Source organism: Bipolaris oryzae (assembly GCF_000523455.1).
Source record: "Bipolaris oryzae ATCC 44560 unplaced genomic scaffold scaffold_223, whole genome shotgun sequence".
Lineage (NCBI taxonomy): Eukaryota > Fungi > Ascomycota > Dothideomycetes > Pleosporales > Pleosporaceae > Bipolaris > Bipolaris oryzae.
In genome coordinates, this window is record NW_006911499.1 from 1 (window position 1) to 26,286 (window position 26,286).

At 49.1% G+C, this 26,286-nt stretch overlaps 12 protein-coding genes across 12 annotated transcripts; 3 read left to right on the forward strand and 9 right to left on the reverse strand.

Annotated features, from left to right (window-relative positions):
• Positions 1 to 1,201: 1,201 nt before the first annotated feature.
• On the reverse strand, positions 1,202 to 2,452 carry COCMIDRAFT_107939 (uncharacterized protein; the record flags this gene model as incomplete). Its single annotated transcript, XM_007694531.1, has 2 exons — positions 1,202 to 1,593; positions 1,810 to 2,452. Coding segments are annotated over 2 exons (1,035 nt in total), but the record flags the coding sequence as incomplete, so codon positions are not given.
• Positions 2,453 to 3,918: 1,466 nt separating this feature from the next.
• On the reverse strand, positions 3,919 to 4,938 carry COCMIDRAFT_107963 (uncharacterized protein; the record flags this gene model as incomplete). The annotated part of the gene is made up of 1 exon (XM_007694532.1): positions 3,919 to 4,938. One exon carries the CDS (start codon positions 4,936 to 4,938, stop codon positions 3,919 to 3,921), a length of 1,020 nt encoding a protein of 339 aa, XP_007692722.1.
• A 1,151-nt stretch (positions 4,939 to 6,089) lies between these two features.
• Positions 6,090 to 6,968, forward strand: COCMIDRAFT_9405 (uncharacterized protein; the record flags this gene model as incomplete). Its single annotated transcript, XM_007694522.1, has 2 exons — positions 6,090 to 6,414; positions 6,469 to 6,968. The coding sequence occupies 2 exons, from the start codon at positions 6,090 to 6,092 to the stop codon at positions 6,966 to 6,968; spliced, it is 825 nt and encodes a 274-aa protein (XP_007692712.1).
• A 139-nt stretch (positions 6,969 to 7,107) lies between these two features.
• Positions 7,108 to 8,940, reverse strand: COCMIDRAFT_9406 (uncharacterized protein; the record flags this gene model as incomplete). The annotated part of the gene is made up of 4 exons (XM_007694523.1): positions 7,108 to 7,560; positions 7,630 to 8,187; positions 8,270 to 8,659; positions 8,719 to 8,940. The coding sequence occupies 4 exons, from the start codon at positions 8,938 to 8,940 to the stop codon at positions 7,108 to 7,110; spliced, it is 1,623 nt and encodes a 540-aa protein (XP_007692713.1).
• Positions 8,941 to 10,169: 1,229 nt separating this feature from the next.
• COCMIDRAFT_9407 (uncharacterized protein) lies at positions 10,170 to 11,575 on the forward strand (the record flags this gene model as incomplete). Its single annotated transcript, XM_007694524.1, has 3 exons — positions 10,170 to 10,866; positions 10,921 to 11,282; positions 11,333 to 11,575. 3 exons carry the CDS (start codon positions 10,170 to 10,172, stop codon positions 11,573 to 11,575), a joined length of 1,302 nt encoding a protein of 433 aa, XP_007692714.1.
• Positions 11,576 to 11,915: 340 nt separating this feature from the next.
• On the reverse strand, positions 11,916 to 13,271 carry COCMIDRAFT_30344 (uncharacterized protein; the record flags this gene model as incomplete). Its single annotated transcript, XM_007694527.1, has 1 exon — positions 11,916 to 13,271. One exon carries the CDS (start codon positions 13,269 to 13,271, stop codon positions 11,916 to 11,918), a length of 1,356 nt encoding a protein of 451 aa, XP_007692717.1.
• A 511-nt stretch (positions 13,272 to 13,782) lies between these two features.
• On the reverse strand, positions 13,783 to 15,969 carry COCMIDRAFT_107950 (uncharacterized protein; the record flags this gene model as incomplete). The annotated part of the gene is made up of 9 exons (XM_007694533.1): positions 13,783 to 13,865; positions 13,921 to 13,980; positions 14,059 to 14,201; positions 14,262 to 14,466; positions 14,591 to 15,019; positions 15,074 to 15,371; positions 15,562 to 15,609; positions 15,660 to 15,803; positions 15,883 to 15,969. 9 exons carry the CDS (start codon positions 15,967 to 15,969, stop codon positions 13,783 to 13,785), a joined length of 1,497 nt encoding a protein of 498 aa, XP_007692723.1.
• Positions 15,970 to 17,286: 1,317 nt separating this feature from the next.
• Positions 17,287 to 18,127, forward strand: COCMIDRAFT_9410 (uncharacterized protein; the record flags this gene model as incomplete). Its single annotated transcript, XM_007694525.1, has 2 exons — positions 17,287 to 17,431; positions 17,490 to 18,127. 2 exons carry the CDS (start codon positions 17,287 to 17,289, stop codon positions 18,125 to 18,127), a joined length of 783 nt encoding a protein of 260 aa, XP_007692715.1.
• Positions 18,128 to 18,328: 201 nt separating this feature from the next.
• On the reverse strand, positions 18,329 to 19,180 carry COCMIDRAFT_40961 (uncharacterized protein; the record flags this gene model as incomplete). The annotated part of the gene is made up of 4 exons (XM_007694534.1): positions 18,329 to 18,695; positions 18,746 to 18,828; positions 18,961 to 19,038; positions 19,085 to 19,180. 4 exons carry the CDS (start codon positions 19,178 to 19,180, stop codon positions 18,329 to 18,331), a joined length of 624 nt encoding a protein of 207 aa, XP_007692724.1.
• Positions 19,181 to 19,475: 295 nt separating this feature from the next.
• On the reverse strand, positions 19,476 to 20,628 carry COCMIDRAFT_30348 (uncharacterized protein; the record flags this gene model as incomplete). Its single annotated transcript, XM_007694528.1, has 4 exons — positions 19,476 to 19,579; positions 19,729 to 19,795; positions 19,854 to 19,962; positions 20,009 to 20,628. The coding sequence occupies 4 exons, from the start codon at positions 20,626 to 20,628 to the stop codon at positions 19,476 to 19,478; spliced, it is 900 nt and encodes a 299-aa protein (XP_007692718.1).
• A 1,044-nt stretch (positions 20,629 to 21,672) lies between these two features.
• Positions 21,673 to 22,308, reverse strand: COCMIDRAFT_107956 (uncharacterized protein; the record flags this gene model as incomplete). The annotated part of the gene is made up of 2 exons (XM_007694535.1): positions 21,673 to 21,905; positions 21,966 to 22,308. The coding sequence occupies 2 exons, from the start codon at positions 22,306 to 22,308 to the stop codon at positions 21,673 to 21,675; spliced, it is 576 nt and encodes a 191-aa protein (XP_007692725.1).
• Positions 22,309 to 25,076: 2,768 nt separating this feature from the next.
• Positions 25,077 to 25,780, reverse strand: COCMIDRAFT_107935 (uncharacterized protein; the record flags this gene model as incomplete). The annotated part of the gene is made up of 2 exons (XM_007694536.1): positions 25,077 to 25,283; positions 25,391 to 25,780. 2 exons carry the CDS (start codon positions 25,778 to 25,780, stop codon positions 25,077 to 25,079), a joined length of 597 nt encoding a protein of 198 aa, XP_007692726.1.
• Between the last annotated feature and the right edge of the window lie 506 nt (positions 25,781 to 26,286).

Genomic DNA, 26,286 nt, shown 5'->3' on the forward strand with positions numbered 1-26,286 from the left:
AGCTCGCTTAAATCACGGACTTCTTCCTAAAACTTGGGAGCTGATTGGCCGATTGCGGCACACAGGGATTTGCGCCACGGAGGGATGGACGTTAGGTTTGTTGTAGTAGTACTAGTGACGCTGCATATACTGGCAGTAAGAGGAACACCATAATTAATTCTTTTATACTCAAAAGTGGAAGAAGTAGACCGAACGCGCCTTCAGCCACCCATAGCAAGATGATGGCTCGCTCAGTACGACTGCTTCCACCGCGAGAGAACCAATGCGAGAGCCATCCGAGGACGACGATGAGAAGACTAAGGATGAAACATCCAAGAAGAAACTCGAGAACCATCATGACTCCGGCATGGCCCCTTCCCCTTGGTTGTTTGCCCTTATCTTTATCTTCGCGGATAAAAGGAGAACAGTTTGGGACGTATATCGTGACTCTTCGATTTTTATACAAGGCGCCATTCTCCGGGTTTGCGTTTAATCCATTGACGGTCAGACTCCCGTACAGCATCTTGATGAGTGTTGTCCAGCTCTCGGTGCCAGTCCGATCCTGCTTGACTTGTTCAACGGATGCAATGAGCCGTAGTCGAATTGGATCGAGCGATTGGAAGAGTCCAGAGTAAAAAGCGTTGAGAAGCTCAACCATGGAACTTTTGAGTTGATTGGATGTGTTGGATGCATGTGAGCCATCTTCAGAAATACGCGATGAGATTTCTCTGGGGTTGCTTCGACCAAGTAGTAGTTTTGGATCGAACCATGGGGTCGTGCGGAATCCTTGGATACGATACCTCTGACCCCTTGAGCTTGGTAAAGTTGTTTTAGGTTCTGGAGGAGAGCCGACTGAATCGCTGTGGAGGGGTATGTCTGCAGCGAGCTGTGGGTGATTTTGATAGATACTTAGAACGTCCAGTTCGGTTCTCTCGTTAATTGCAAGAATAATCGAGTTCTCATTTCTGACAGGTACTAGAGAATTATGCTCCAATTCGATATTGGAACTCTCATGCAACATATTGGTGGCAGGTTGGTGATTTTGCTGGTCATCCTCGGTAGTACTCCCAGATTGAGGATGATTGATCTCCACTTGTTCCTCACATATAAGGTGAACATGTGAGATCTCGCGAACCTTGCGCTCAGGCGCCTCAAAATTTGCCCAGGCTAGGCCGAAAAGCTTGTTGCTTAGCCATTCCCCAGACAAGATGCTTGCGGCCCGCCGAATATGCTTCTGCGTAAGACCTGTCCAAACTGAGATATCTTTCGTCGAGACGTCTGGTGATAGGGGCCCCGTGTATTCTTCCAAAGCTGCCACGGTCCCCTTGAACCTGCTACCTCTATTTCGTGCTTCCCTCATCACCGCTGATTCAACCATATATAGACAAGCGTAGTCTGCTGTAAGTGCATTACTAGTGAAGTTGACCACAGTCATGACTAAGTATGGAACCACGGTCAATTGGAATGATGCATATCCCCACCGCTCTATAGTATCAGGTTTGCGTAAAAGGATGATGCTCAGTGCACCTAGGATTTGGATCAGCGATGCGATTGCTTTCGCTACGCTGTAACTCGAACTGATATCACTATTGACGTCGGGTGTACTGCCATTCTCTTGTGTAGGTATCAACGTATCCCCCGAACCGGGCTCAGAGCTATTTACGTTGTTGACACTTTGATTCGTTGCGGTAATGCCAGCCGTCGATATAGATTGGGCGTCTGCTCTATTATCGTCTAGGCTTGGTGTAGAACTCGAGTCGCGATTCAAAATGGCCTCAGCCCCAGGGGGTTGGCTTATATCCGCAGAAGCAGGCGAAGTATTATCCATACGTGGTTCCAATGGCCTGGAATCAATGCGATCAATCTCCGACAAGCAAGCATTGCGTGGTACTATAGCAAATGAGTACCCTTCCGATAGAAAGTATGTACCATGTATTCTGATCAAGTCTGGATCCACATAAGCTCGGGAGCCAATGGTATCAAAGTAGGCCCAAGCTGATGAGTCCTCTCGCGCATATGTAGGGAAGTAGTTCACCATCTTTGCATCGATGATGTCTGAAGTGACGTTACTCTCTTCATCGGACTGGCTTCGTTGCTCAAGGACCGCTGCAAGAGTATCTCCAGGGCTGGGCCTCCATTCCGGGTTTCTCACAACCATGCAAAGAGCACCTGCTCTACAAGCGTTCTTGAGTTCAGAACCTCCGAATCGTGCGCCGCGAGCAATTGCATTTAGTGCGCGCAAAAGCCCAAACATCGGGAAACATAATGCCATGAAAGTGTTGAACGCTATACTGACTGTTCCCTCGCCGGGTGTTGATTTGACTGTTGCTGCGTGGGCAATATAGCTCGTGGCGAAGAAAGTGATGACCAACAGCGTGTCTCTCCAGGGAGGCCCTCGAACACAAAAGATACGACTACTGCCATGTTGTGTTGCACTCAGTGGTACTTCTATCGTCAGGTTTTTCAGTTGCATAGTTCCTAGCAGCCGCGAAACGAAATGAGAGGGTCGAGTGTTGCTTTCTGGGTTTGCTCCAAAAGATGAGGGATATTGTGCCACGATACAAGATTGAGCTCAAAAGGCTAAGGGGCGAGCCCCAGTCAAGTTGGTAGAATTGAGTTGAGATCAAATCGCTGCAATGGAATATGATTGAAGAAGAAGTTTATCTACTCCGAAAAGAAATCCCAATATATATCCGTAGTCTGATCACGCGATACTGCATCAAAATATGGAGGACAAGAAAAGGCAACCAGATTGGACATGTGATACTATTAGGAGGGGGCTATGAAGCTCAGCCCAACTCAGCTGCATGTGGCTGATTGCACAGCCCGCAGTATAGCGGGAGAAGGCTGAAGGCGAATTCTCAATTGAACCAACTAGCAAAAAGGCCGGCCAACTTGTACTAGCCTAGACCTTGTGGTGGCTATTACAATCGCTAGTACATGTTTTTCTTGATTCGGGGTTAAACTAGAATCTCCCACTGCGCCACCACTACTTTACGGCTGTGAACTCTAGGAAAAGTTCAAGGCCCTCAGCCTCCTCAACAACTCCACTATTATCATATTCGGATTGTATGACGAACTTACACTTACACCAATCAACGCATTGTCATTGCACAGCTGATTGATAGTATCTCTAAGACATTTTGTGGCATACGACTCAGAATTTCACGCTCAACTAAAGTCTTATTTTGACTTGTTAGCGGCGAAACCTCATGGTAGAATACAGTACAAAGATAGCAAATACAACATACAGGCTTTAGTAAAGAGTCTCTTTATCTAGCTCTAGCTTGAACATCTATGCTTCGTAACACTAATCGTCTTGAAGCTCCGATTAGAGAGGTTCACTCTCATTTTCGTCCTAAAACAATAGCTTCAGCACCGCGATTAACTTTGGCGACGATACGTTTGGTATGTCGTTAACCTCATACACGTAGGTTTCTGGATGCCCAGTCAATCTCACATGACGGAATACCCTCGATTAAGCATGAACGTTAATCTTTGATATTGTTTACTACATCCAGGTCTAAGACAGTTCAGGCGTTACTTTTGATTCTTTGGTAACATAGAGTGACTGATTGGCGTTTCACCCACGTGATCATCCACAACCCCAACGAGCAAAGCCCTCAGTACTCGTACCGAAGCTTCCCTGTTACAACAGGGCGCGATCTACTAATCATAGCTAATGCAAGATGACCCCGCATGTCTTACTCATGTACTGGCGGGTATTTTATTACACAGACTAAGTGCGCAGATATTATTCTTGAATCCGATTTAGAATCAGGAGCAGTTGTAGTGTGACATGACCTGGTGTTTATTTAATCAACTAACACGCTTCTGAAGGAACGCGCATTTTCTATTGAAATATCTCAGCACTATAGTCTAACATCATTGCAGTATCCCAAGTTATGTCTAGAACTCTAACCGTGCACTCTCGTTAGCTTAATTCCCCAATTTCTCAGCGATAATCTTCTCAGACAACTTCCACAGCCTCTCAGCCTTGTTCTTATCCACCCCCCACGCAACCGGCTCCGCAAGATGATTATCCTCCAACCACACTCCCTTCTCAGGATTCAATCCAGGATCTGTAGCCGCAAGCAAAGTGGTCGAACTCCCCTGGTCAATGGTCTTTGTAAATAGCTTGTCATATGCCGGCACATCCTTTATTATCGCCAATGCCGCTGAACTTCTCACCCTTCCAGGATGAAGCGAGAACGAAAAGATGCCCTCCTTAGCAAATAACGTGTTGAGGTGGACCGCGAAAAGCAAAGCGGCGGTCTTGCTCTGCCCGTATGCAACGAAGGCATCGAATTTATCGGTTGCGGGGACTCCTATCGCATTGGTGATCACGTCCCAGTTGGGCTTCTCGTCGTCGGGGATTTCCTTGTCGAGGTCGAAGTTCCAGTCGCTGAAGCGGAAGGGGCTGAAGGTGGAGGCCTCACTGCCCACAGGAATGATGCGAGTCGCGCCAGGAGGGTTTACCTTGGCGGCGGCAAGTAGCCGTGGGAGGAGCATCTTGGTGAAGAGAAAGTGGCCCAAGTAGTTGGCGGCAAGATGCGTCTCGATGCCGTCGACTGTGAGTGCACGCTCGGTATTTCCGAATTGGCTGCCAGCGTTTTCGACGAGAATGTCGATTTTCTCGATGGATTTGTCATTGAGGATCTCGTTTGCGGCGCGCTCGACGTCTTTGAGGGAGGCGAGATCGAGAACGATATTGACGAACTTTGTAGATGGATAATCTGCGGAGATTTCTTTGGTCAGGGTTTCGACTCGGGCTTTGCTGCGCCCAGTTGCGATGATAAGAGATGCACCTCCGTGGGCAAATGCGCGAGCAGTAGCCTCGCCAATGCCTCCAGGAGAGACACCAGTAATGAGAATCGTTTTGCCAGTGATTTGGGACGAGTAGGCTTTGGCGATTTCCAAACCGCCGGTCTCTGCGGTGAAAGACTTGCTGGTAGCCATGGTTATCTATTCGATAGATGCAGGATAATTGATAGATGTAGGAAGCTATTGAAATGAGTTTTCTTTTCCTGAATGGTAGTGAATTGATGATGTTGGTATGATTCTTGTGGAAAAAGTTCCATATCCTTTATATAGGTGCGTTGATTCCCGAGATACCCAGCTGGATCCATGACACAATCCAATCATTGGGATGAGAAGTCCGTCTTCACCGTGTATTCTGACCATATTGCACCGAATGTCAGTAGTATGAAACGCATATTGACGTTGCCCAGTGTAGAAACCCTAAACCACTTGGAAGTCTGCTTACAAATCTTGAAAGATTAATAATAGTTCAGCCTGATTGATTTCCCGTTACTTTTTTGACGAAGAATTGCACATTGGAAAACGGGCCGAATATTTGCACGTAAGGAAAACGGACGAAAATTGACGCATGAGAAAACTCCGAAATAGAGGCAGGTACCCGCGTCGCATGAGGAACTTCCTATGTCAATCCTCACACCCTATGCGCCAAGAGTATACTCTAAATCACATGAAAGCCAAACTTGTCGAGGTCGACCGATCATGACGAACGTATCTGGTAAGGTGACTACTAACGTTAATTTTTTTGGGTAAGTAATTGATCAATCAACATGACTTAGTATCAACTCAGATAATGATTACTGCAAGACAAATATCTACATGTCTCTTAAGGTGCGAAGCTGCCTTTCAAAAGTATTATCTAATACTAATCTTGGTGCTTCAGTGCACCTCTTTTTAGCGTAACCTGGCTCAGCTGCACTTAGGCAATCACGTGCCTAAAAAGGTACACTATACTGCGTAGCAGTATCTGAGAGCCGAATAGCTACATACGTGTGGCAGTAGACTAGTCGTTGTAAGTTAAAATAGGGATCACTGGAAGAGATTTGTTGGTGGCAGTGATAAATCAGGCGTCCTGTCGCACAGTGTGTTCTGCGGCGCAAGGACGGATGGTATTGAAATATATTTTATCTTTCTTAGCGCTAGCTCGGCATGAGTGTGTTAAGCCTGAAGAGGTAGTAATTGTAGTACGAGGCACGGATCCCCATGTATCTACCGCGCACTAACGCAAATACACCATCCAGCCTACCACCGAAAGAACTACAAGCACCGCCAGGCTCTACTTCGGTTTCAGTATGAACACTAGCGACAACCATAATTATTCAGCATTTGCAGATCTTCTGGCAGAATCTTCGCGTGTTCTATGCCTCGTCGGTGCTGGACTCAGTGCACCATCTGGCCTGGCCACCTGGCGTGGAACAAACGGGCTATGGAACGACATCAATGTGAAAGAACTTGCTTCACCCAAAAAGTTTCGAGAAGATCCAATTACAGTGTGGAGATTCTATGGCGAGCGATTACTCGAGGCGTTGGAAGCGAGGCCGAATGCTGCACATCATGCGTTGGCGGCGCTGGCTGATTGGCATCAAGGATGGCTTACTATCAATCAGAACGTTGATGGTACGGAAAGTAGCGTAGAAGAATGATACGACTGGTGCGCTAATGGCAATTCAGGGCTTCTCGAGCAAACTGGTCATCCCATGTCAAGGTTGCTGAACGTTCACGGTACATTAAAGACTGTTCGATGTACTGCATGCAATTACTCTATCGACGTTCATAAGCCAGAAGACGTCCCATTTCTTCTTTCGTTATCCAATACTGACCACAAAGCACGTCCAGTTGCGCTATCCGACCTTCCACATTGCCCCCAATGTGCAAATCTCTTGCGCCCAAGAGTGGTTTGGTTTGGCGAAAGGCTTGCTGCTGGCGCACCAGACAATGTTGATGAGTGGATGTCAGAAGAATACATTGATTTGGTGATTACGGCTGGGACTAGCTTGCAAGTTTTCCCAGCTGCAGAGTGGGTGAGCACTGCACGAGCAGATGGAGCATCCTTGGCTATTATTGATACGGAAGACTACGAAACAGTGGATGGCTTTGATGAAGGGGACTGGCTCTTCAAAGGAGATATCGCATTTACGCTACCTAAAATAGTCGATATTCTCAATTCATGAATGATGTGTAGTACACTGATCTTTCTTTAGATAGAGAAGTTACACAAAAGAAAAGATTTACATCCAGAAATTAGGGCGTAATCATAACATATTCAGAAGCATAAAACAAAAGAAAAATTGTTGTTTTCATCTCCGTCTCTCAATCCAACCCCCTCCAACTCATCTTCCTCAACTTCGGCCCATAGAACCACAACCCAACAGGCCCCACCAAACCCAACCCCAACGTCAAAAACGCCAACAAACTATTCCCCCACCCCAACCCCATGCTTTCATACATCTGCGGCGCAAAGAGCGGAAAGCTAAACCCGCACATGGTCCGCATAAACGCACCCACGCTCGCCGCCGACGCCGCATACCGCGCTTCATACGCATCCGTCGTATACGCCTGAGAGCACTGAAACCCAATGATGAGACCCACAGCAGTGATGGCAGCACCGACGTTCGGCACGATCCAATGGACATGGTAGTGTGCTGTCCAGCCGTATATGAAGAGTCCGATAGGACACAAAATGCCTGCGATGAGCATGGGTGGGACGCGGAATTCAGGGAGGCCTTCGGTGAGGTTGTAGTAGGATTTCATACGAGCGTACAACTGATCCGTTTTGTTAGCACTTGCTTCAGCCCACGAATTTTAGAAGAGAAGGAGAGAGGGGAAACATACCCCATCCATAAGCGGATGCGAAATCTGCAATCCTACCATAAACCCCAAACACAACGATAGGTAGTTCAATGATGCGTTGCCAACACTCATACCATACGCCTCCTCAAACACCATCGGAAACGTCGACAGCATGAGATACATAACCCCATACAAAAACGCCCGATACGTCGATGGCGCCTGCGTCGCCGGATGCGTAAACATCATTATAAACGGGAGCACCAACCTCTTCCTCAGAATCCTACTCATTCGATCTCCCGTCTCGAACTCCGTGCGCACAATCACCGCTCCATCCGCCATATCCTTTCTCATAGCCTTCGCCTTTTTAGCAAGGATCGCCGGCGCAAAAGTCTCAGCGAGGAAGAACACGGCGGTAAGCTGCACAAAGACGGTGAATATGGACGTAGCGAAGAAGATCCAGCGCCAGCTCACCCCCGTCGAAATGTACGCGCCGCAGATAGGTGCGATACAGGGAGCGAGCCAGGTCAGGATACCGTAAATAGCCTGACCCTTTCCGCGTTCTTCTTTGCTCCACGTATCTGCTAAGACGCCGCTGCATAACTTCCCTACACATCAGCAAAGTCCGTACATCTAACACTGTCGTCTGTGGCGCGGGAAGAGGTGAAAAAAAGAAGTGGCTTACAGCCTGTGGTGCTGCACCCCCAAGTCCACTCAAGAACCGGAATGCGAGCATCTGCGGCCCGGACTGTGCGAAGCCGCAGCAGGTGTTGAAGACGAGGTAGATGAGGTTTGCGTATTGAAGCACTGTGACGCGCCCGTAGATTTCGCTTAAGGGCGCGAGTATGAAGGGACCTTGGGCGTAGCCTAGCAGGAAGATGGTCATAATGAGTTGGCGCTTGAAACCTTCTTTTATGTTGAATTGCTTGCCGATGGCAGGTAGCGCGGGGGTTACTATTGTGGAGGAGAAGGGAGAGATGAAGGTGAAGAGGGAGACGAGGATGGTGGTTATCCATTTTTGTCGGTTGGGCCAGTTTAGAGGGTTGGAGGGGTCGTTGGGGCTGGCCCAGGTGACCTGTGATGGTCAATCAGTAATTGTGTGTGTGTGTGAGACTGGTAGATAGGTTAACGTACAATAACCTCTCTACGTTTAATGTTGTTCTCCTCCTCGATCAGATGGCCGGCTTCGTATCGTGTGTCCTGGGCATCGTACTGATTCCACTGTTGGAACAACCGCTCAGTGCTTAGGATCGAATGGTCACTACGTTCAAAAGACCATCTAGGCAAGACAGGGGCTTCTTGTGAGTTGTCTAAATCGACAGAAGGCCTTCTGAGTAGCTTTTCTTTGAGTTCCATGACTAATAGTAGTAGCGAGCGACAAGGTGAAACGAATGTCGGGACGGTGTGGAGATGATGGGCAGGGTCTACGAATGTGATACCACCTGCTCAGCATCTAATAAACGTTCATCCCGCCTAATCCATCTCACAACTATTTCATTACAATATAAATTTTGAGGCAGTGTAGCAAGGGCATGTCGCCGTTCCCCTGTACAGCAACAGCCACATACGTCCCAAAGTTGACCGAAAAGCCAGCAAAGACCCCCCCTTAGCCCGAATGCCAGCACTTCAGACAAATGCATTAGCCATGATTAGTGCCAGAAAACCTCAGGCTGTGTAGTATAGGGTAGACAAAATTTAAGAATAGAAACATGTCGCGTGAGCGTACAATAGCCAACAAGGGTATTCAAGTCACTAACAGCCAATCGTAATGCAGCGGATACTCCCACAAGACGGGAGAAGGCGGCAGGTATGTCGTGACAGCCTCAGGGGAGGACGTCAGCGATACGGGCTGTGTTTAACTACCCGTGCCAAGAAGGTACATCTTGGTAGTTTCGCTAAGTTGCTTGGTGAAGACACGTGAGCTTACTGTCATTGGCCCGACGACTATGGTCAAGAAATAAAACTGGAGATGTCAAGGACACTGGTGCGTAGGCCAATGCAAGATAGAAGACAAGACTACCACTGAGAGGCCAAAGCATCATCGTAAGGTAGTCTTATGATCTTGGTCAAAGGGCTATGTTGTAGTCGTCATGCCCTGGCTGTGCTACTTGTGCTAACCTGCCTTGAAAGCTATGGGACGAAATTGCGGTTTCTAAACCAAAGCGCAAATTAGTCCGATCTGAGCTGGCGATGCTGTGCTGGTCTCGAGGCTTGAACCAATTCCTTAGGCGTTGGTCGTGTGGTGTGGTGCACCAGGAATAGGACCAGCCTGTGGCCTGCATCTTATGATTTGAGAAGTTGCAACTTCAGACGAGCAAGACTTGAGACACAAGGTATAAGTAAGCCGTGGGCCAGACGATGAGATGATGTCAAGCATCTGATATTCAATTCACTCGCTCAATATCCACGCACTTCAACTCTCTTTCCACAATAACACTTGCACGATACCCTTTTTCTGTTAGCAATATCCCAATTACTCAGTTCCTAATTCCTTACTACTCCAAAAAATGATTATGAGTCCTCCTGTATCTATGGAGCCCTTCGCTCACGCTAGCTCACCAGCAATTACGAGGCGTCTATCTCAAATGGCGCCTCTCCGCTCGCTCAAGACATTCAACTTACCACCAGAGGAAGGAGACGAAATAGTGCACCCCGCCTCAGCCGTGTCACAGACTCCCACTTCAGAGATCTTAGAAGGGCACCCACTCCGTGTCCTGATAGCACCGTCAGGTTTCAAGGAGAGTTTGGGCCCAGAACAGGTTGCTGATGCCATCGAAGCCGGCATCGCCAAGGTCCTAGACAAGGGGTCTGTCATACTGCGCAAGCTACCTCTGCATGATGGTGGAGAAGGTTTTGCAAAGGCACTAGTGGCGACTCATAATGGAAGCATCATTGAGGAGTCAGTCTTGGGTCCTGTCGGCGAGCCTGTCGAATCTCACATAGGCTTCATCGGTACCAATAAGGAGACGGCCGTATTAGACATGGCCGCTGCAGCAGGCCTCCGTCTTGTCCCCAAGCATTTGCGCGACCCGACTGTAACTACTACTTTTGGTGTCGGACAGTTGATGAAAGTAGCATTTGATGCAGGATGCACCAAGATCATTATTGGGTGTGGAGACTCGGGCACATCTGATGGCGGAGCTGGCATGCTCCAGGCGCTTGGTGTTCGTCTTATAGATGTAGACGGCAAGGACTTGCCCATGGCAGGTGGTGGTCGTTCCTTGTCCCGTCTAGCCAGCCTGGACTGGCGCGGTATCCATCCTCGTTTGCGTGAAGATTCCCGTAAGCACATACTCCAACCCCTGAACAAGAATCTCACAACTAACTCAGTAATAGCCGAGAAGGTTCATATAGAGGCTGTGTGCAATGTCAAGAATGTGCTTTGCGGTCCTAAGGGTGTCGCGCGAGTTTACGGGCCGCAAAAGGGCGCTACACCTGCTCAAGTCGACTTGCTGGCAGCAGCACTCGAGCGATTAGCCCGAGTAACTCATACAAAACTGGGAAAGGATATTTCCCATAGCCCAGGGAGTGGTGCAAGTGGCGGCCTTGGAGCAGCCTTGATGCTGCTTGGCGCTCAGCTTCGTGCTCGTGGCGAGGCTATCAACGAGTATTTTGAAATTGATCGTGTTCTGGATCAGCAATGGGACTTTGTTGTTACTGCCGAGGGAAGCCTGGACTTCCAGTCACCAAATGGGAAGGTTGGTCGACTTCATTCTTGTTGTTTTCGGAAACTGCCTAACAGCATTAGATGACGACAGAGATCGCCCGCCGGGCAAGGCGGAACGGTGCGCAGGTGGTCGCATTGGCTGGCACGATTGGAGAAGGGGCAGACGGCTGCTACGGTGCTGGCATCAAAGCATTCACAAGTATTCTCAGAGGTCCCTTGTCGCTGGATGAGGCAATTGTGCAGACGGAGGCTTTGGTCAAGGATGGTGCTGAGAAGGTGATGCGCATGATACTGGTGGGATTGGCCCTGGGGCGAGGTCGGTGAGGAAGGTGTCCTTGGTGCACTGCCATGATCAAGGGTGTTGGCGCCTTGGTATGATGGAGATTCGATGACGTGTCGCGTTTTGTTACCAGTACTCTGTATTTCTTTCCATGTTTGATTGATGCAAGTCTGGTTGCGTAAACAGGAAGTGTGTGGTTAGAAAGATGCCCCGTATTTTTGTTTAAACCGATTCATACTACTAGCTTCAGCCCCATATCACAACAAGTCTGCGCAGCAGCGAAATTATTGCCCTGTCGGTTTAGACCGCATTTATGTATATCTGTATGTGCATAATGATGTGAAGTTAGTCGCTATACCCCGCCCATGTTTTTTAGATGCGCCACTATACTATCCAATCTTGCGGGCTCTTCAGGCCTTTCTGTACATCAACGCCCTCCGTCTCCCTCGCCTTCTCATTCACGCTCTCCATTTCAAATCCTGCAACCTTCTTGTATACTCTGCCGATTTCCTCGAGTTCGTCCTTGGGAATAACATCGTAGACATTCTTGAATCCATCTGGCGCTCTTTCCTCCGCTAGCTGCAGCACGTGATCTGGGCCATTGGCTCGGTTCGCCATGACAATCTTGGATGTTGGTGGAAGTCGTTCAAGTTCGTAAGCCTTGAGCGCGCCCTGAACGTCCGAGGTGTTGGATGAAAGGTGTTTGGCAAGTGTCTCGGCGTCAATGATGGCTTGGGACGCGCCGTTGGAGCCAATGGGGTACATGGCGTGTGCTGCGTCGCCGAGAAGTGTGAGGCGGCCAAAAGACCATGCCTCAACTGGATCGCGGTCTGACATGGGAAACTCGAACACCTTCTCCGTGTTGTCGATGAGATCCTTCATTTCTAGACCTCCACATCTCCATGACTCGAATGGCCCTGCGAAGACATCCTTTTTCACGGCTTTGGTCCAATCAGTCTTGGGTGGTGTCAGATCCACATCGTCTTTGGCGCGTATTCTAAGCTCCGCAATCCAGTTGACCATACTCTTGCCCTTATCGGCGGACCTTTGACTGATCGGATACGCAATGAACTTTTGATCAGCATGACCTGCCCAAACCATGCTCGCCCCTGTTAAGTACTGGTCGCGCTCGATGCACCCACGCCACAGCATGCGTCCAGAGAACCGGGGTGGTCCCTCATTGGGGTAAAGTATCTTTCGCGCTGTCGAGTTGATACCATCTGCAGCGATCAAAACGTCGCCAGTCACACTCGACATTTCCGCTGGTTCTCCGTCTCTTCTGCGCGAAAAGCGCGCGGTGATACTGTTGTCGTTCTGATCAAAGGCCGTAAATGCATGATTGAGATGAAGCACATCTTCTCCAAGACGCTCTTTCACTGCACTCAGAAGTAGCATCTGAAATTCTCCGCGATGAATCGAGAACTGCGGGACCATGTACCCTGCGTTACGGCCTCTGGGCTCGCTAAGGATAGAGTCTCCATGTCGGTTGTAAAAGTTCAGCTCTTGTGTTTTGATGCCTGTTTTCTCCAAGGCCTCTAGAAGACCTAGGTTGCGCAATATTAAGACAGCAGAAGGCTGCACATTGATTCCGACACCTAGTGTTGTGAGGGTCGACGACGCTTCAAAGATCTGAATGTTGTTGAAGCCGGCGGAATGGAGCGCTAACGCTGTTGTTAGACCGCCGATACCGGCGCCTGCAATGAGGATTTTCGGTTGCGTCCCTGAGTGCAGAAAAGGCATGGTATCAAGGTGATCTAACAAAGTATGTATAAAGAATGGGTAAAGATGGTGTCAAGGTCAAACAAGTCAGCAATGGGTTACGTTCGAATGACTCCCGCCGTGTGCGGAGCTTGCTAGTTACGAACTTTTTTACTGCCGACGTTAGGTGCCGCGGCTGAATTCCTAGTGCAGCGTAATACGGGCTGGAATTCACTCCGATGCGGAGGTAATTTACAGTTATTGGTTCCGTCCGGTCTTACATTCTGCATTTTGTGGAGTGTGGGGAAATAAAAACGTTTTCGAGTGACCAGTGGGGCGGAGCAGAAGCCGAGATTGCCCTGTGGTTGCAGTTTACGGTGTATGACTGCTCAATGTCCATACTATTTTTAGTGAATAAAGTAAATGGCAGAGGTGCGACGTTCGAGAATGCAACTTGTCTGAAACTATTCATACATTAATCTAACCCACCCTAATGACCTGCTTTAAAGCCTCGAGACGCCCAAACAATCTTAGCCAGGATTATTTGCAGAGACTAAGGAGCGTAGTCCTCGTTGCCCTCTCGGTCAACTCGAACATATTTGACCTTGTCCATACCGTGCGTGAAGCGGAAGTGACCTGTAGATGGGCACTTAGCGTTGCTCCATGGTATCTGGTTAAGGCATTTACTCACATTTGTCTGCAAACGAGCAGTACCCTGTTTCGCGTTCCTGAGGACACTGGTGTCCCAGATCTAGGATGACACTCTTAGTATGATTGAAAAGGCGACTAAGAAGCCATTGAAGCCGCTTGGTACTGGCGCAATACTTACAACAGTCGATGTCTTCGCAATATCTGTTCTTACAAGGCAAGGTGCGTGCTTTATGACGTAAAACATTCAACTCAGCCGGTGGTAGCTTGGGTTCGTGCTGGAAATGGCAAAATTTTCCATTTTCACACTTCCCATGGAGGTGCCTGCATGTTGTGTTAGCATTACACACGCGGCTGGCGTATTACATCGCGTCTAGTACATACCAGTTGTTACACAAATTCTTGCGTAGCTTCTTCATACGCGCATCGAGCGAAACGATAGCCGCGGCATCTTTTGGAGGAAGCGCCTCGTCTAATCTTTGCTCCCCTTTGTTATAATAAGCAAATTTCTTCTTAGTATTCTTCTTATTATTATTAGGTGCGATCGAGACACTGCCCGTTGGCGGAGCGCCAGTCTTGCCTACAGTGGCTACGATGTATATGTCAGCATTGTTATTTTTCCTCACAAGAGTAACGCGAGACGCTTGCGTGGTTTGAATAGCTCAAGGATAGGACGCGAAACGCATGCAGCATATTGAGATGAAGCTACTTACCCCACGAAGGGTCTCTGTTTGACTCGTCAGGCTCCGCGACTGATGTCGACGCTACGCTAGGCACAGGTGAAGCCACAGATGTTCTCGAAGTAACCGAAGGCGAATTACTGGGATTGATGGTAATTGGGCGAACAACAGGCTGTACTGGGGGCTGTGCTGGAGGCTGTGACGATGCCTGATTAGCACCATTGACCGCTCGCGTTTCAAGCAATTGCTCCGCTCTAAAGACGTCATCGAAGCGAGTGCGTCGGAAGTTGATCAGTGTGTTGAACCCAGCGTATGCCGGTGTAGTCTCAAGAAGGGTAATGCGGCTAGCCTTGAGCAAGTTGTGCTTGAAGGGCTCGAAGTTTAAAAGATAACCTGCGTCGTGACAGCCACCGAAGATGATGTGCCGACAGGTAGGATTGTCAATAAAGACGCGAAGCGCTTCTGTGATGACCAGTCAGCGTGTGCGGCACCTAGCAGGAGCATGGCGAATGGTACCCTTAATCTTGTGGTCGGCCCTTTCCTTGCCGTGACCAACGTCGACGATACTAAACAAAGGCTGATTTACATTGAAGTGCTGGACAAAACTGCGTAAGTCCGATGGGGAACGTAGAAGACCGACAGAGGCCAGTTTGATTGCGAGTTTATCGAGACTTAGATAAATCTGGACCACAACGGGCCAGTTGTTTGAGTTGCTGTACAGCGAGGCGATGTGATCGCGAATCGCATGATACAAGCGAGAGGCGGCTTCTGAACCGCCATCACCATTAGCAGCTTGGAGTAGAGCATTTTGAAACTATACGAAGGATTTTAGCAGCTGGTTCAAGATGTAGATGCCAGCGGAACAACAACGGGCGCTAGGATAAGTAGATGGTCTGTGAATGACTGCCGCCATGGGTAAGGGGGCGAAGTAGCAGGGAAGCCCCAGGCATTTAGTCGACCAAAAGCAAGTGAGACGGCAAAGTCAATGATGGGAATTTACTTACAATAGCCCCATCTCCATCAATTAGTGCCAATACAAAGGAACCCGCATCCTGTTTGGAGCATGAGCAGGCAACTACGCGAGGCTGACATGGCAACGTACCAGCTGACGCTCGCAGTCGGCCACGAGGGCCAACTTCTCTTCAAGCGTCTTTTGATAGTTTCTGCGGTTATCTCTTTCACTCAAGTAGTCATTCTTCAAGTCGGAATACTGGTCTGACAAAGCCTCGTATCTGGCTACAAGCTCCTGTTGCTCAGCTCTTAGTAAGGAAGATGTAATGGTGGGGACGTAGACACGCGGCCGGGCGATGGCGCGACATACTTACGCTAACAAACTGCTCTCTCGCTTCGTCCGATGCGCGGAATCTCAGCATCTGCTCCTTGAAGCTGCTGTAGTGGATTGGTTCAGACATTCTGGCGCGCACCTAGGATCGTCGTGGTCGATGGCGGTTCAGAATGGGAAGGCAGCACTGTTCAGGCGTGCCCTTGGGAGGTGAGTGGCAGTAACGCAAGGGGGACTAGGGCGTTCAGTCAGCCCCATTGACAGACAGAGCCTCGCTTTGCTTGCCCGTGCTGTGTCGAACCGACAACCACTGGTTTGAGGTCAAGGCGCTGGATAATAAACACTTGAGACACAAGACAGATGCGACGCTGGTGTTTGTACGTGGACGTAAGCGCCCATCTATTCCCCGGGCGTGGTGTAACGTACCTCTCAGCATGGCGCAGTCATTTTCACGCGCAAGGGCGGCTGCAGTGCGCCGTGAGCAGAGGCGTAGGCGAGCCTACTTATTTACTTATCGTCCAACGCACACCCCGAGTGTCAGCAGAGACGCTCATGGCCGTCTACTGCCCCTCGTCGAGTTGCCCCGCTACAGCCATTGTTATTGAGTGCTGGTAAAATTGTCTTGGGTTGATTGTTTGGGGTTTGCCATGTACCCGACAAGGTGTTGACGCCGCAGCAAGGAACCGGCTGCATGAATTACTAACCGCTCGTGTTGCTATTCATGGCATAGAATGTGCTGAGCGTGCCTCGTAGATCCGACATGCATGCGCGTGTTCAAACCGTGTTGAATTCTGGAACGCAACATGTCGTCGCATTGCTCGCTTTCCTATGCACCTACTGGTATACATTGGTAAGTTTCGTTAGTTCGTTTTCTTACTGTATAGTATTTCGAAAACAGTACATGCCTACGCTGATCATCATTTTCTTTCCTTTCAGGCTTGTATCTAATAAATCCTATTAGAAGAAGATATAGATCTATTAATACCCTAGTAGATACCTATGCTTATAGACTTACTCTCACCCTTACTCCTGTTATACGGCCCTTTACGTGTTATTAGTAATCCCTCTAGTACCCGAGTATAGTTTATTTTATCCTAGATCCGATTAGCTAAACAAAATCGACTAACAAAACTTACCCATTTATACCAGTCATCGGTATCGTCCCACGTCCTCACCCACCAATGTTCCCCGCAATGACGCCAACTACCTATCATGAAGCTCACCAGGAGCCACCAGGAGCCACCAGACTTGCATACAATGATAGTACATGGGGCAATGTGCCGCTGCCTGAAATACATATAAGTATGCCTGGGATTGAGCTGTTGCACGCTTATCGCATGAGCAACTGAATGCTGTGCGTCTATTTTCGACGTCTATACATAGCTTCCAACAGCTCCCCAAACATCATCTTTACATCTCCATTGCCCTTCGTCGCTACACATCCACAATGGCGACAGCCAAGAAAGCACGTACTCACCCGCCCTACGAACTACTGTACTGGCCAGGTATTCCTGGGCGTGGCGAGTTCATACGACTGGCCTTTGAGGCAGCAGGTGTCTCTTACAAGGACCCCGCCAACGAGCCTGATGGACGTACGCATACTCTCCAACACCTCATTTTGTAGTCCAGGCTAACATTGTTTTGGAACAGCGGGTGCGAAAGTCGTCGCTTCCTTGACCTCGGGCGCAGATGGCAACCCACCCGTTTTCGCCCCACCCGCGCTCAAGGTGCCTGGCGAAGGCAAGGATGGCGCACCTCTGCTCATCTACCAGACCCCAGCCATCCTCTCATATCTCGGTGACAGGCTAGGTCTCGCTGGCGAAGATGAGGTGGACAAGATGACCGCCTTGTCCCACACCCTGACCGCCCTGGATCTCAACAACGAAACTCACGACACCCACCATCCCGTGGCCGTGGCCCAGTACTATGAAGACCAAAAGGATGAGGCTCTCAAAAAGGCCACAGACTTTCGCGAGAACCGCATTCCAAAGTTCTTCTCTTTCTTCGAGCGCGTCTTGAAAGCTAATGAGGCCCAAGGAGAGGGCAAGTTTCTTGTTGGCAGCAAACTAACCTATGCCGATACCACCCTCTGGCACGTCCTGAGCGGCCTCAAGTTCGCCTACCCCAATGAGCTCAAAGTGAGAGAGAAGGACTATCCGTTGCTGTTTGGTTCCTTTTACGAAAGCGTGGCGCAGGCCAAGGGTGTCAAGGAGTACCTAGAGAGTGATAGAAGGCTGCCGTTTAGCATGGGAATCTTTAGACATTACCCGGAGCTTGACCGGTCTTAAACACACCAGTCACTGCCAAAGCACAGCCATCACACTAAAGAAAATCAATTGCAGTGGTATCTTGAAGAGGCGCCCATTACAGGCTCATGTCATCTCATTCACATTCCTTTTTGATGCCGGTACATGATGCATATCCGAAGCCCTGCCGTACTCCTGAACCATGTAGATATAACGAGACCTCACCCAACAACCCGTCTACACTTAGTAGTCGGTCTGCTGGCTCTGGGGGAACTCGAAGTTGACACCCTTGCCAGTGAGGCGCTTGTAGACCTCGCTGTAGGTGTCGAGCCTGTAGTCGACACCACCGCGCTCCTTCTCGTCGAGAACAACCTTAAGGATCTTGCTGCCGTCCTCACGGGTACGGAGACGCTTGCCAACAATCTCGACAGGGTAGACAAGATCGGTCAGGATGGCGTCATGGACAGCAGTGAGAGTTCGCGACTGAGGACGCTTCTGGGTCTGAGAAGTGCGGGAGCGGTTGGAACGCTTGGGGCGGGGAAGGATACGGCGCGAAGCAACGATCAGGACGTGGCGGTCAGAGAACTTCTTCTCGAGCTCACGGGTGAGGCTGAATACTGTCAATACAAGTCTTGGTAGGGTTTGTCGTGAAAAGCATACCGCTGCTGGGCCTTGTGCCAGTTGGAGAGAAGGGGAACTGGGACGAAGATGACAATAGCCTTGCGTCCGTGGCCAACCTCGATCTAAGAATCCTGGTGTCAGCGTATTGTTGCTGCCCAGTGCCCACCGCCTCTTCAGATTGTAGGGTATGGGTGTAGGTGCGTGTGCTGGCGACGCTCGAGAGCGCATCGTCGACGGGTTCGGGTCTATCATACCTCGCGAGCAGAGACAAACTGCAGAGGGCGCAGAGAAGCCTTCAGGTCAGGGACATTGTTCTCGAGGTCAGTCAACGCCTGTCGCATATGTTAGCAATGCTGCCGTCGGTGCGCACAATTGAGCAGGGTCACTTGCGCTGGCGATGCTGGTCTCGATCTCAGAGGGGTTTTGCCTGGAAGGGCTGTTGGGCGCGATCTTGTTCAGCGAGTTGGCGGACATTTTGACGGCTTGATGTCTGGTCGGAGTCGTTGAAAGTTCGTGATGTCGACTTCCGATTTTCAGAGCAGGAGCGTGGGTTGCAAGCGAGGCGCTAGTCTACTTTAGCGCCAACCACTGCCGGCGGAAGGAGCGATGCGACCAGACCCACACAGGCACCGCCAAGATATTCAGAGTTTACGGTTATTGGCTTCAATTGATACTATGTATCTTTTCCTTCAGTTCCCACCATCTCTAAAATTTCGATTCCGCGTTGCGCAAAAGCCCTTTATTACATTGCTGTCCTAGACTCCCTCGTCTACTCCTTAGACTTGTATATCGGAATCACCCAATACAATACCCCATTCATTATCGCCGTCGTCATTGGTCCTACCCAATGAATGTAATGATAATCAAAGCGATCTAAAACACTATTAGCTGGAGGCAATAGCAGTGGGAACCGAGAATAATTACTCGTTGCAACCATAAGACCAAGGCACCGCGCTGGATTGCATGCTGATTACTATTAGATGATATGAACTTCATCTCACATCTCGATAGAGCAAACTTACAAGCTCCACTATATCCAGGCCGTACTATTGATGAGACGAATGTACACACAGTCTGTGTCAGACCAACCTTTTGGCACTTTCAGCTCTGCACCAACAAACCATAAATGAACGAGAAAGGTACATACCAGGATTGGCGACAAAGCTGGCCCAAAGACTTCTCTCTGCCTGGGATCAAGACCCACTCCAAATGCAACGAATATCAATCCAAACGATGTCATGGTCTCCAAAACATATCTGCACAGTCAACAATTGCAAAGAAAATCATGGCTTCCAAACTCACGCTTCGCCTGGCGTGACGAGATCAGTGTTAATGTAGCATCCCGGTATAGGCGGAATATCATGCGGTCTCATCCCCAAGCTCGCCCGGAGCAGAGCGCCAGCCACCACAGCTCCAGCGCTCTGGAACACAATATACAGCAGCGTCCTAGGAAAGATGGAAAGCCCCGCTGTAAAAGTCGCCATGGAAATCGTCGGGTTGAAATGCGCTCCAGATACCGGCCCAGCCCCAAAAATGAAGAGCGCGATCAGCGTCCCAGTCACAATGCTCCCAAACGCAGCTGGCGCAACAGGTCCCAACGCCGTCGCTGTAACGAGAGAACCAAGACCAACGGAAGCGAGACCGGAGAGGTAGGTTTGCAGACATGTTCCTACACCTTCGATGAATGATTCTTTCCATAGCTCTATGTCCGCAAATGCGCGGGAAGAAAACGACTGGCGCCATGAAAATACTGCTGCTGCGTCTGGAAGTAGGTTGGTAGAGGCGTCATCTGCTGGTACGGTAAACTCTTGGTTGCCGCCAATTCTCCCAGCAAACGGTCTTGAAGCTATAGCTAGATTCTTTTTTGGCTTTTTCCTCTGACGCATCCCAGTATGCACGGGAGAAGCTTCAACGTCGGCCATGTTGCTCGATTTCATTCCAGTTGCAGGTTTGATGGGAAAAGTGAAGCTTTGCTCGTTTTCATGTGCTCCATATATTGGAGAGAGCCATTGTCGGAGATGCAGTCAATGGGATAAACAACGCTATCTCCGCTATCTAACTAAGAAAGGCTTCTCATAATACCTGAATAAGCAATCAAGTACTTTTTGCTTATGCGACTATTATGTGGCTAGGCAAAGTTGTGGTTTGACTGATGTGTAAGCTGCTTACTATGCTGATCGAGGCCGCTAAGTGCAAGTACACTGAGTCAGTACCTCAAAAGTCCATTTGTGCCACGATATATTGGCTGCGTATGGGGATATATGCTGCAAATATGCGACATAGAGTAATTCGAGAATTCCAAGATCTTGTTGCGGATTTCGTCTGTTTTCATGATACATGTCACCACCAGCTGCGCCAACGGAACAGACAAAAAGAAACGATCACCAAAACAAATCTGGTATATACGTTGTCACGATACTGCTGCAAGAGCATTCTATATTTCACCAATCTTTCCGAGGCATTGGTATGTCAGGTGTCAAGCATAAGCTTCACTAATCGTTAATCCAGTGATTTGACAAAGATCACAACACAAACATGATATAGACTGGATGCGCTTCCTCACAACAATCATTCAAGATTCTAAGAACAAGATATCATTTCGGTGACACATGTCATATACTCATACTCATAGGACGGCTACAGCGATTACTCGTAACAAACTCAACAGGAAGCCTAATAAAACGCCTCGCTGAACAGTGGATGGGGAGTGCCGTTTTCATATCGACACGTACATAGAGAGTCATACTCTGCAGTCAGATTGAACGACAGAGTTTTGAACAAGGATGGTGCGCTATCCTCCATCTTCATTCGGCCCCTTGGCAAACATCTACACCGTACTGGTGTTCTACGTAGATGCCACCATAGACTACCAATGGCAGACCAATGGACCGATTAAACGCGGGAGTTCTTGCTAGGGTAACGTTAGTATATTTGCGATTTGTGTTGTCAGACTGTAAACAAAAAACTTACGCTGCTGCCGCGCGGCGTCTCAGGCGGAGCAACATAATAATGCCGAGAATGCCAGTTGCAAACCAGGTGATCAATGACAAGAAAGAAAAAGCCTGGGCAGCACGCCATTGGCCGCAGGTGTCGCCGCGTCTGAGTGACAGACCGCCCCACGCCCATGGGCTACCACAGTTGGCGTCGTTGAACCAGTCGACGAGGAGGCCGAAGACGGCAGCCCAACCTGCTGTGAAGACTAAAAACATCGCTGTTAGCATACCATCAAGATGCAACGAGAGAGGCAAGATGGACTTACTGAAATCGGAAATAAATCCCTTCATAGCAAACGTCGTGGGAATCGCCCAAATAACAGCAAAGATGATGGAAAGAGACGACCACACAAGGGCAAAGATCAATCGACCAAGAGGGTCCCGGTCATCATCGTCCCTCCAGCGGGCAGGATCCCAACGGTCACGCCAACGGGCGCTGTCCCATCGGTCATCGTCATCCCAGCGGTCACGACGGTCGCGGCGACCACGCGGTCCACGATCTGGGTTTTCAATCTTGTAGACAAAGTAGGCTGTCAGGCCAAGAACGATGGCTGCAAATACGAACTGTGAAACTCGCAGGACGAGCGAGATGATGCGTGAGAAAATCATGCTGGTAGGCAGTAGATGCTCAAGGCCGGAGTTGTAAGAGAGAAGATTGAGACGGGTGTGGAGATGCTGTTGTTCTGGTGTTTTCGCACTTTGGGTACGGTATACTTATATGTATACGATCGTCTTCATCATGCCCTGTTTTTTTGGCAGAGAGCAATAAGGTCAGACGTCAGCCACGTCTGTTGCGCAGTCATCCGAGGGCACCGTGACCAAAACGTCTTCATACTTACCATCACTACGGGTTGTGCCCTCATACTTGCTCAGCCATGCAAAAACTCTTGGGTGTATCTTGGCGATGTGGCGAGACTCCTACGACTGTGACGATCGTTGGGTTTTGGTAAAGTTCTTGGCGAGTGAGATCACTTGGGCTTTTTTCATTGGGCATATCTGACGCGACGCGTGGCGCAGGGTTTAGAACTTGGCGTACATGTGGAGAGTAAAGTACCTAAATTCTTACTTTATGATTGGCGATGCCTTTACGGGTAGAGTTTGGATGTTGTGCTGAGCGCCCAAGTCTTGGCCAGGTGTATATCCGGTGTTGGCAATTGTATGGTACATACTCGAGGGATGGTAAGATATCCGAAGATTCACAAATTCGACCGACTTCAGTAAGGTTTACAAACTAACCACTGGTAGACTTGCAAGGGAATGACAGTGTGTGCGATCTTCGTTGGAGATGTTGTTATGACCAAGTCACTCGGCTTGTCGATCACAAATGCGACAAGGACTTTCCTAGGCGCATGGTAACTAAGCCCCCTCACTTCCAACTTTAAGCATAACTGTGGTCACCGAATCAGCTTACTTGACAGATGCGAGCTTCCGCTGCAACCATGTCGATACCAGGGCTCTCATGAAGCGTCCCCTCTTCATGACGTCTGTTGAGAGAGATCTGGGAATGTCGTGTATCCAGTACAGCAAAACGGGTATGGTCATTGCGACCCGCAGGGATGCGACAATGTTCCAAAAAAGGACCGTTGTGGTCCCAAACAAGAAGTACTCTGCATGGTGGTGTGGTTGTCGTATATTTTGGATGTGGGGCTACCCAAGAAGCGGTAGTTTCTCCTACTACTACTACCCCGCTACGAAGCGAGCACGTGCTAGTGAATACCTAAGCCACCCATTCTCGGTCCGGGCAGGGAGGCTTTTTCCTTCTGCCACATCATCCATTATGGGGTTATATCCGGAACAGTATGATTCATGGATATAAAGTCTTTTGTTGTTTCATATATCGATCTCTTGAGCCAATGAAGCGTTCGTCTCGCCTTGTTCTTTGCATAAATCTTCGCTTGGACCAGCCACGAAGTGCATAGCCTCGAAATACAATGTAAATCTCTGATGATTTCCAAAAGACATGGCCGATCGTTGTTCGGCTCAATTTTGAGGGCCAACAAGCAAGGGAGGACAGGGTCTCATCGCCCCAAGACTTACGTGGGTCCAACTACTGAGCTTGACCAAAGCGTGCTTGAGATATGCTATACCAGTAGCTGGCTTGTCGTGTTCATTTCAAGTCATAATTCAATAAGAATCCCAAGATATTTCACTAGAGACCTGAGTTCCCTTTGTTCCTCGCAGCTGGGAGACGTTGAACCCGCAGATATGAACAAGTTCATTTTTCATTTGAAGAAAGGTCAATAAATCCAAATCCAAATACCTGCTTTTGTAAACACTTGAACCCCTACCCCCGTGATCCCAAATCATTGGAAGCCTGGATGAAACCCGTCACACTCTTCTAAATGCTTGATTTCTTTTATGCGAAGACGGTCCTCCAACTTACCAAACTACTCCCAAAAATATCAGCACACTTACCGACATCCGTATTGTGAAAGACGTCAATCTCACACTAGAAACTAACTTTCAGACAATAGAACTCCCATAATGACTCGGTTACCTCTATGACGTAATCGCGTAGTCTCAGAAACACAGCACAAAATCCTCTCACTTCCCACCTGCAAGAAGTCACCAATGAGTAGAGAAACGGACTCAACCCGTTTTGCCATAAACCTACACTACGTAACCCTACAGCAGAATCCATAAAATCCCCCCAAATTAAACTATTGTCGACAGCACCCGCGGTTGCTCAAGCCGGTATTGACTCGACATGGTGTCACAAGTTAAAGGAGATCATTTGCCCAGATACGTGACAATGTTATGATGCAATACTTTGGAGTAAGACTGCATGTAGCACATGCACCAAATTTCCAGTCTCGAGAGAAACAGGGGGCAGATATAATTTTAGAGTCTATCCCAGTACACACAGGATCAAAACTCTGCTTTTTCGTGTATTTTGTCACCTGTAAAAATACGACTTCATCCTTTCTTGTAAAACGACAAATACGTTTGAATCATTAGAACACTGTTCCTGTGTTTCGTCTGGTTAAGAACAAAATTTATACAAATTTATGTAATCATTTGCTGTGTCCCTTTTTGCTTCTCCACTCCATTTCAGCGCAACACATCTATCATGATGCGCAGGATGGTCAAACTGATAAGTACTCTGAATACACATGTCGTTCGCTCAGTTGAGATAGGATGCAAGATAGCCATCACAAGTACCGTATAAATCTCAGCAATATGTATACCGAGAACACAACGTCTTGATTAACCCTAATGCGCAACATCCCATCCTAAACGCCATGCAATATGCAATGCAAAACCACCTCTAATAACCTCTCTCTCATCTCCCATTCCCATGCGTATCCATACAAAAGCCCTGCAAAAACATTTCTACAAGCACATCATAAAACCTCACCCGCCATGTACGATCCCACTCAACCCAACCACACCCACCAAAACAGCAGTATAACAGCCGCAAAAAACCCAACCCAAGCCTTCCAGCCCACCCCCGTTTTCTCCGCCATCCGCAGCATACGCGTCATAGTTCCCTTGATCTTATACCTCGAATTTTCAAACTGATCGTTCATCTTCTCCGCCAGAGACGTGGAATCGCGGATTTCGTCGCCGATGAGATGTGTCAACTATCCTTTATTAGCCAAAAAAGCTCCCTCAAATAAGCGCTCCCCCCTTTCCCTCCGCGACCAGGAAAAGAGGAAGAGAGGGAAGAGAGGGAAGAGGGAAAACATACATCCTTCAACATCCTAACCTTACTCGTCAACACACCAACATGCTCATCGTTCTGACTCTCCAGCTCATCCAGCACAGCCGCCGAATACTGGCCTCGCGAATTCGGCGTCGCACTCCGGAACATGGCGTCGTCGTTCCCTCGACTCCCACCTAGACCGTATCCACCGCTGCTACCACCAGGGTACAAATTCCCATTACTTGCGCTGCTGCCGGGGTATGCGCCGAACCCCGGGCTACCGTTTGGCGATGTAGGCGCAGTGTAGGCGTAGCCGCCACCGCCGCTGTAGGGCGAGGCGCGGGCTTTGTTTTTGGATTTTGAGGGTGAAGCGCTGCGGTTGTAGGAGGAGAAGAGGTCGTCGCGGGCGTCTTGGCGGCTGAAGCGGTTCGACATTGTGTGTTCTGCGCCGCAGTTGGGGCGTGTGTGGGTTGGTTGTGTTGCGCTTCCCTTCCCCCTTTTTTCTCAATAGCTAGATGGTGTGTTTCAATGCCCTGGTCCTTGGGTATGCGGTCGTGCAGCCACCGACGTGTGTGGATGTGGGTATGTTCGCGGGCGCTATATATAGACCATGGATTATGGTTCTGTTCAATGTGGAATTTGGGTCGAATCAGGCAACGGCCGTTTGCGCATCGGATGTCATGGACAGTTGTCGCGGCGGGTGGTGGACAGTTTTCGGGTTTGAAGGATTGGAGGGAGGGATTCCCTCGGAGCTTAGGACGGCTTGGGTAGTACTAACGCCGGTCCTGCCACGATTTGGTTCCCCAAGATGTTTAGGAACACGTTGGCGACAATCCAATGGCTGTGAGTAGTCGCACGTGTTCGGTTATTTGAGTGGCGTAAGTAGGAGATCTCATAAATAGCAGCAAATACAAAGGATGACCCAAGGCATGGGTGCCTAG